The sequence below is a fragment of the Urocitellus parryii genome, chromosome 13 (genome assembly GCF_045843805.1).
Source record: "Urocitellus parryii isolate mUroPar1 chromosome 13, mUroPar1.hap1, whole genome shotgun sequence".
NCBI lineage: Eukaryota > Metazoa > Chordata > Mammalia > Rodentia > Sciuridae > Urocitellus > Urocitellus parryii.
The window spans coordinates 68,193,366-68,202,605 of NC_135543.1; the positions used below are offsets into that span (position 1 = coordinate 68,193,366).

The 9,240-nt window shown below is 49.8% G+C and overlaps 1 protein-coding gene across 1 annotated transcript; it reads left to right on the plus strand.

The window, feature by feature from the left end:
- The first annotated feature begins 291 nt into the window (after positions 1-291).
- On the plus strand, positions 292-8,956 carry LOC144249978 (putative serine protease 47). Its single transcript, XM_077792215.1, has 6 exons — positions 292-475; positions 558-587; positions 1,387-1,549; positions 3,359-3,636; positions 6,102-6,268; positions 8,639-8,956. Exons 1-6 carry the CDS (start codon positions 292-294, stop codon positions 8,954-8,956), a joined length of 1,140 nt encoding a protein of 379 aa, XP_077648341.1.
- The last annotated feature ends 284 nt before the right edge of the window (positions 8,957-9,240 follow it).

Sequence of the window (9,240 nt, forward strand, 5' to 3'; positions counted from 1 at the left end):
CCTCTTCCTTTTCCCATTGATCTGGGTCCTTGATTGGATCAAGGTTGGTGTGGGACGGGACAGGGTACTGGGCCAGTGTGTGTGAGGGGGTCTGTCTTGGGATGAGGGCCAGGGCCTCCAGTGCCTGCGGAGGCAGGTGAGGGCAGAGTCAGGTTGGTGGTTGGTGGGGGCGGGTGTGGGAGCTGCCTGTCTCATGGCGGGGTCAGGAACCCTCTGCGCATGGGTAGGTCCAGGTCAGAGTGGGGTCATCCCCGGAGGCCAGCACTCCCGGATGGGCGCCAGGCCAGACTCATGGCTCTGCGGCCCTTGTTGTTGCTGTGGTCTCTCCGTCTCCAGGCGGCCTGTATCCCTGGTCCGCTGCAGCAGACAGGAAACGCAGATGAGCTCCCTGGGGAACAGGAGGACCTGGAGCCCATAGCCAGCGGGCTCTGGGGCTATGTGGGCGGGGCCCAAGGTCCATTTGCAGTAGGGGATGGTGGGAGAGGCTGGGGGGGGGGAGCAGGCCCAGGCGGGCAGTGAGAAGCCACAGGTCTGTTCTCTTTGCCTCTACCCTGAAGCAGGCGACCGCAAAGATGACATCACCCAAGGTAGGTCAGGTTCCCCAGTCTGGCGGGGATTTTATGGGTGGGAATCCCTGCCAGAGCTCAGCTATGAGGCTGTGGAGTAGGAGCGTGGCCCAGGCCTGGCCCAGGGTTGTTGGGGGCCCAGAGGCAGAGGCAGTCAGGCGCAGGAGTCTCAGGTCCCTTTCCAGAAATCTGGGAGCACAGCCAGGGACCAAGACAACCCTGCTCAAAAGTGAGGACCATGGATCCTCCCCCAGAGAGAAGTCTTCTGAACAGAGTCATCTCCATCTGCCCCACCCCTTTAGCAATGGAGCATGCCATGAGGGGTGGGGGTCAGTTGCCCCAGGTCACACAGTAGGACAGAGACCTCCTGGTGACTTCTCCTTATGATACTGGGGTGGAGGGTGTGGAGTGAAAACAGCTGCCTAGAAACTAGGACCTTGAAAAAGTCAGATTAGTAACCCCAGAGAACTTCACTCCTCTCATCTGCAAAGTAGGCATAGAGTTGTGCTGGTGGAAGGAGTGAGGCCCCAGGGTATCCTTCCCAGTCCCCTGGCTGTCCTGTGACCAGCCTTTCACCTTGCCCCTTCCTGTCCAGACCCCCAGACCAATATCCCCACAGCTCTTGCTCAGCTGTACTAGGCCATCTAGGCCTGGGCTCCGATGACTGAAGTCTGAGGCCAGGACAGCCCTCAATCATTTGGGCTGGGTCACTTGTGCCTTGACCTTGGCCTTCCCATGTGTGAAGTGAAGGAGGGACCTCCTTGGGGTGGTATGGGACACCACATGTATCTCTAACAGATGTGGGGGATTGTCTCCACAGTGTGCGGGAAGCCCAAGGTGATAGGGAAGGTGTATGGTGGCCATGATTCGGTGAGTGGCCAGTGGCCATGGCAGGCCAGCCTGCTCTACCTGGGCCAGCATCTCTGCGGAGCTGTCCTCATTGACGCCCACTGGCTACTTTCCACAGCCCACTGCTTTCTCAAGTGAGTTATGCTTCCTGGGGCCCTCACAGGGGGTTTGGCAGGGGAGGAAGGGTGAGAAGAGAAAAGGGGATCAGAGGGGATGGCCCTCCTCTGGGTATTGCTGTGGGTCCGTGTGCTGCCACCAAATGCACACTGCTCCTTCTTTGATCCACTGTCTGCTCCATCTGGACTGTCCTCCCCACTGGTCACCCAGTGCTTTCTTCATTTCCTGGGTCCTTACCATCCTTCATCCTCAGCCCCAGCTGAGAGACCCCTCTTCCCTATGTCTGTCCCCCCTGACATGGACGTGTCCTGAGAACATTGGCACCTTTCCCTACACTCCTGAGAGTAAGAATCTAGTGAGAGACCAGATATGATCAGCAATGAAATGATTTCTTTCATTACTTTTGTTAAACTACATTCCTGGGAGGAGCCAGAGTTACCCCTGTCCCATGTGTCAGGCTGCGTTGGTGGGGAGAGTAGGGTTCCCCAGCCTTGGAGAATGACATGGACAGTCAGGAGTCTAACTCTCCTGGCCCTCCTGGGCCTGTCTCTGTGGCTAACTTCAGAACACATGTGGAGGGACCCAGAGGGAACAAGGGACTCCTGGCCCAGGTAGGGGAGTTGCAATTTGTACACTTACTGTCCCTCAATCCTCAGCTAGTTTCTCTTGAATCTGTGCACAGTCCCCCGAAACCTCCATGACATGGGGGGGGGGTGGCGAGATCCCATGCCAATGTGTCTCCATCTTTTCAGGAAGACAAGGAACAAGCTTCAGTCAGCATGATGCAGGAAGAAGCTCAAAGTGGGCAAGGAGGGCAGATGTGAGGGAAGGGGTGCAGAGAGAGGCTACATTGTGGGGGGCAGGGTCAAGGGACTTCCTTAAAGGAGGAATTGGGCTTGTGATATGGATGGGGGCCCTACAGGTCTGAGAACTGTGTGAACAAAGCCATGAAGTTACTCATTCCCCTTCAGAAACAGGAGAACTTCAATTCTCTGCACTCATTTGTGCATTTAAGAAATTCTTTGTGAGCATTTACCTCCAAGTGGAGAAAAGCAACCCTGCGGGAGTGGGTTGGAGGTGGTGAGGCCAGGGCATGGATCAGAAGGTGACATTGGAAGAGACCTGGTATATGAGTTAGCTTTTTGTCACTGTGACAAAATATCTGAGAACTGAGTCAAAAGTAGGAAATTTTACTTTGGGTCACGGTTTAGTTAGTACCTCTGTTACATGGAAACTTGGCCACATGGTTTCAGGCCTGTGGGAGAACAGTACACTGTGACAGGAGCACATGGTGGAGGAGTCCCTTTTACCTCATGGCAGCAAGGAAGCAAATAGGGGTACATGGTCCCAACATGTCAAGAGCACCCCCAACCTGATGACCTAACTGATTTCCACTAGGCTCTGCTGCTTACAGTTTCTGCCATCTCCTGATAGTGCCACAGGCCAGCACCCAGGCCTTTTGCACGTGAACTTTTGGGAGTCATTTAAGATCTGAACCATAACACTGGTAATGGTCCAGAGCTCCCCCTAGGAAAGTGAGAGGGTTTGATCTGAGGCACCCCTTAGTACCCTCCCAGCACCAGGATTCTCAGCTCCTCCAGTTCTAGGAGGTGGTGGGAAGCCCTATGTCCTGAGGTTGTGAGTTGAATGTTCATCAACCCAGAGGGAGAAGGCTCCTGAGTGTTAGAAGGGAAGAGACAAAGATGCCTGGAATCAGGGCGGGGAGGAGGGGGTCCAGAGCAGGGTGGGCAGTGGGATGAGGATGCAGGAAGAGTGGGGGCCCCAGAATCAGAGATGATGCTGATGATGGGCCCTTCCTCCTCCAGCAAATCCCAGGCACCACAGGACTATGAGGTCCTCCTGGGGAACACCCAGCTGTACCAGCACACCCAGCACACCCAGAAGATGCTCGTGAACCAGATTATCACCCATCCAGACTTTGAGAAGCTCTACGTCTTCGGGAGTGACATTGCCATGTTGCAGCTGCACCTGCCTGTGAACTTCACACCCTATGTGGTTCCTGTCTGCCTCCCACGTGCAGACATGCAGCTGCCCAGTCAAACATCCTGTTGGATAACTGGCTGGGGAAGGCTCTCCGAGAAGAGTGAGGGGGCCTGGGAGAGGCAGGAAGGGAAATGAAGGACAGGAGGAAGCATCAGGGCCACAGGAGAGGGGTGGCTCAGCCAGGCAAGAGGCCCAGGCTGGTTTCTGAAGCCCCTGGACTTGACCCCCCTGTGCCTCATTTCCATGATCTCTCAGATGAGGACCGGGCCAGTGCTCCATCCCTTTTAGTTCTGAAAGTATGATTCTATGCTTCAGAGTTCCATGTGGCCCAGTCCCTGAATATCTGGGGATCCTTAACAACTGGAATCAAGAATCTGGGTTGTTGGAGTCTTTGTGGCTTTTGATTCCAGTGTTTAATCAGCCAAGGTTTGGGATGACTTGAATGAACTCAAAAGCTGTTCCTGGGGGCTGTCCCATTCCAGGTTGTTAGTTGGCTTTCCATTACTGTAAAAACAAAGCAAAACAAACTTGCCTGAGATAATTACTGAAAAAGAGGAAAGGCTTATTTTGATTCATGGTTTATGATGTGACATGGGGATGACGTTACATTCTGAGCAAGTTATGGAGCAGTGCTGCCCAGGAAGCAGAGAGCCAGAGGAGGGCCCGGGTTCCTGACATCCCCTTTAAGGGCACACCTGCAGTGACCTACCCTCCTCCTGCACACCCCATCCTTAAAGATTCCAGCACCTCCCAATAGTGTCACGGGTTGGGGCCAAACTTTAAACACACAGGCCTTTGAGAATCCTCGGAAAGGTGCTTGGGAAAAGTGGTAAGTCCCATGTGGCATCTGACCCAGAGCCTGCATGATGAAGTCAGAGTGATCCCAATTTAGGAATGGTTAATGTCTGTGAGCTCACCTAGCTCTTATCTTGTCCACTTCATATTCTTGTCATGTGAACTGCATAATGAAGAAAGCTTTGGGGTTTTGTGTTGCCTTGTCAGATTGAAAGAAGAGAATCATAGACAAAGGCTTATGCCTGGATGATTTAATAAAGAAAGGATTGTTGATGGTTTGGGGAAATGCTTCTGGTGTATTTTCAATGAAAGAAAGAACAGTACAAATTTGTAATCATCCATGGGGTCAGCATTTGGTTCCATGTCTCTCAACAGAGGTGTTATAGGTGTTTTGGACAGAACATGTCTTCAGTGAGTACTCTGCCCACAAGCCTAATACCTGCCCACCCAGTGTTAGGAACACTCCCTAGTCATGGGGTGGCCAGCCCCCAGCATACATATGTGTAGAAACACATTCCGGTTCTTCCTTGAAGGCAAGATCCAAGTGTTGTTTTAATGTTCCAGACAGTGTCCCAAGGCACCTGGTAGGAACTCCACTGCTCTTTTCCACCCTGGCACAGTAAATCACTGTTTCCTGCCTGTTGACTCCAAATTTCTCTCCCATTTTCCATCCTGTGTACTTCTACTCAAGTCCCCACATGGTGCCCTAGTATGGGCACATAGAATAAAATGTAAACTCCCCACCTTGGCTATAAGGCTGTACATAGTATCAGTGCTCTGCCCCTTCTCTGCCTCAGCTCCTCCTGCATCCCTTACAAATCTGATAACTAGCAGCACTGTCCACTTTGCTCCTCCTTGAGCAAGGCCACCTCCATCCCTAGACCATTTGCTTTGCTATTTTCCCTGCCTAGATTTCTTTCCCTTCTGCTCTTTGCATTACCTCTTTCTTCTTTATAGCTCAGCTCAGCTACTCCCAGTTTTACTTGATCATGTGAGCTATTTTGAAATAGGCAATCCCTACTGTCATCTCCCTGTTCTATTTGGTCCATAGCACTTAACAATTTGTTCATTTACCTTACTTGCTCTGTCTCTTCCAACTCAAAATGTCAACCTATTCCTCAGTGTGTAAAATATGCCTAGCACAAGGACAAGTGAATAGATAAGTGATGGGGTGAGTGGATGGATGGATGGATTGACAGATGGGAGGATGAATGTGGAATTGGATGGGAAGATGATTGGATGGATGGATGGATGGGTGAAGTTGGTGGATGGGTGGTCGTATGTGTTAGTGGATGGGGAGAAGGAAGAAAGAATGGAGAGATTGATGAGAGTAGATGGAAAAATGAGTGTGGGAAGATGGGTAGATGGATGGAGGAATGGGTGAATGTGTGGACGTGTGGATGGGCAGGTCAGTGGATAAAGAGATGGCAAAAAGGTTAGTAATGGATGGGTAGAGAGTAGACTGAATGGTTCATGAGAGGATAGGTGGGTGAGTGAATGGTTGCTGAATTCCAGGGAGTGGAGTCATATAATTAGTGGGATTTGCCACTTTGTAGAATAGGAAAGGTTGTTCTGTTGTTGGAGGAATAGGCTAAGTATGTGGACAGCTTTGAGAAAAAGGTGGGGGGCTTAGCATGGAAGACTGAACCAAGGTTTGAAACCCATGCTTGAGAGTAGTGGTGAGCGTCAGGCAGAGTGGGGGTTCTGAGTCGTCTGGGTTTCTTTGCTAAGGCACAGTGCATGTCACTCACCTCCTTCTCGTTTTCACAGAGCCATTGTCACCGCCCTACTCTCTCCAGGAAGCTAAGGTGAGTCTTATGAATAGCACGATCTGCAATACCTTCTATGGGCAAACACCTGGAGAAGGCAGGAACTACTCTGTGCAGGAGGAGATGCTGTGTGTGGGGGACTTCTCAACAGGAAAGGCCATCTGCCAAGTAAGTAAGGTCGGGCTCTGCTGCTCTCCTGCCTGTTCTGCTGGCCTCAGTTTCCCCTGGGGGGCCTGTGTTGGCCTCAGCTGTCTTGGTGGAGACCCCAAACTTCCTGCTTCCTTCCTTCTACATATTTTCCATGGGCTCCATTCCTCATCAGTCTTCCTTCAGACCAGTACCTTCCTCAGCCCACCCCAGCACAAAGCTGTCTGCTGTGAGGACTCTCAAACAGTATCCATTTTAGTTGCCTGTTTTAAACTTTGATGTGTAGCATATACACAGGATGAGTTATTTGTAAGTGTACAGCACGATGACTTTTCTGACGTTGATGCAACCTGTTACCAGCCCTCCCCACAACTCTCCATTCCCTTCTTGTCCCTAACCAGCAGATTTCCTTTTAGTCTCTGGAATTGATTCTGAATTTTCTGTAGACAGGATTTATAGTTGGCTTTCTTCTGTATTTTAACATTATATTTGTACCCAGGGTTTTTACTGTAAGTTCATATCAGCTGTCTAATCATCAAAAAATAAAGGGTAATCCACAATTGGGGGGCATCTGGTGACCTGGTGTGTTGGAATACACCTGTAAGCCCAGTGGTTCAGGAGGTTGACTGCAAATTCATGCCAAGCCTCAGCAATTTAGTGAGACATTTTGCAACTTAGGGAGACTGTTTTCATATTAAAAATAAAAGAAAGTGTGGATGTGGAACAGTCATGAAAAGCCCATGGATTCAGTCCCTGGTAATAAAAACTAATATTAATATCTGGTTGGTAGTATACAAAAATGCCAATGTCATAGAAAAGAAGGAATGAATGAGACTGAAGTAGGTTAATAAAACTTGGTATTTAAAGATAATATGGGATCCTGGATTGGATCTTGGAATTGAATAGGGATATTTGGGGGCTGAGGCTCAGTGGTAGAGTGCTCACCTAGCGTGTGTGAGGAGCTGGGTTCAATCCTCAGCACCACATAAAAATAAAGAAAATAAACTTATTGTGTCCAACTACAACTAAGAAAAAAAATTTAAAAAAAGAATAGGGATATTTGTTCATAGTGAAATCTGAATATGTATTTAATAATATTGTACCACCTCTATTTCCTTGGTTTAAGTATTTGTACCATGGTTATGTCAGATGTTAACACTAGAGGAAGCTAGGTGCAGGATATGTAGATCCTCTATAGTATCCTCCACATCTAGCCTAATCCTACATTATTTCAAAATGGAAAGATTTGAAAAGATTGAAATAAACCCTTTACCAGAGAGTTCATTTAGATGTCAAACAAGCAAATGAAAAAACCTCTCAATATTGTCAGGCACAGGAGAAATACAAACTCAAACACCAGTGAGATGCCTCTACACATTAATTAAATGGCTGAATTCAAATGACTGGCCACATCAATTGTTGACAAGGATGTGAAGCACCTGGAACCCTCAACATACCCAAATGGTAACGTTGTAATCTGGTGCAAATATTTTGAAAACAATTTTGTAAAAAGCTATATACACTTCTACCATACAACCCAGACATAGTAATGTTAGGTATTTACCCAGGAGAAGTGAAAGCAAGACACGTAGATGTCCAAGAAAGACATCTATATGACTACAAGACAATTCACAGCAGGTTTCTTGGGTAATAGTTCAAAACTAAGAAAAAGTTAAAAGATCAGTAGCAGGCTAATGAACAAATAAACTAAACAATATCCCTACACTAGTGCACTACTCAGCAGTAAACAGGAATAAACTATGGGGCACACAGCTACCCAGGTGTACTACTAAATGACTGTCCTGGGGCCAAATGATTGCAATAGCATACTGGCCTGCCGCATATGAGGCTCTTGTTTTTCATCCTCAGGACTGAAAAAAAGAAAAAGAAATAGAAGAAAACAATCTTTAGTGGAAAAACACCAGATAAAAATAGCAGTACAACTTGTGTGATTCTGTTCCTACAAAATTCTAGGAAGCTGGATACTCAGTGAAGAAAAAGGCAGTATGGGTGCTCCCTGCTGCTCAGGGTTCACAGAGCCAGGGTCTGCACAGAGGTGTCAGCTGACCCGGCCTGCTCTAGGCCATTCTGTCCATAGAGCTGTCCATCCTGGCCTCACAGTGTGTGCTGCCCTGGCCACCAGGAGCTCAGGCATGGGGGCTAGAGGGAGGGGCTGTGGACTGACGGATTTGGAAACATGATCTCCACTGGGAGGATCATCTCAGGAGCTTCTTGCTGCTTCATTCTGGTGTCCCTCATTGGGGGCTTGAACTGATTGGCCTTCACTAGGGCCCTGCTTCAGATAGTGGCAGCCCAGGGTGTCCAACATTGTCACCTGGTATTTCTGCCCCCACTCGGCCCCCATACTAACTCCTCCCTCTCTTTCCTCAGGGTGATTCTGGGGGCCCTCTTGTCTGCTATGGCCCCAATGCCTGGGTCCTGGTAGGACTGGCCAGCTGGGGCCTGGACTGCAGGCCTCCTGTCTACCCCAGCGTCTTCACCAGGGTTGCCTACTTCATTGACTGGATCAGTAAAGTCAGGAAGCGGAGTTCTCTGCCAGACCCTCCGCCCGACCCTCCTCCCACAGACTTTCCATCCCAGCCTCTGAGAGCTTCCGGCTGGCCCGGGCCCTGGAACACGCTCGTGTGCACACAGACCTGGCTCCTTCTGCCTTTTATCCTCATGTTACAGCAGCAGGTCCCTGGGTGACTGTCAGGGCCCTACATATTTCCTCTGCCCAGGCCCCCGGCCTCTTGCTGCAGCTTCTCTCACTCAAGTCCACTGTTGATCTAAACATCCCCTTCCTCAGCTTCCCTGTCCGTCATCTGCCACGCCCAAAGCCAAGTTCAGCAAACCAGCCCAAATAAAAGACGCATCCTCCTGTTCCTCTGGCTGTGCTGCCCTCTGGGCTCCTTCTGTCCCTCAGTGCTCTCCTTTCCCTTCCACTTGGTCATCTGGCTTCCAGAAGGAAGAGGGAGGGGTCTTCTTAGGAA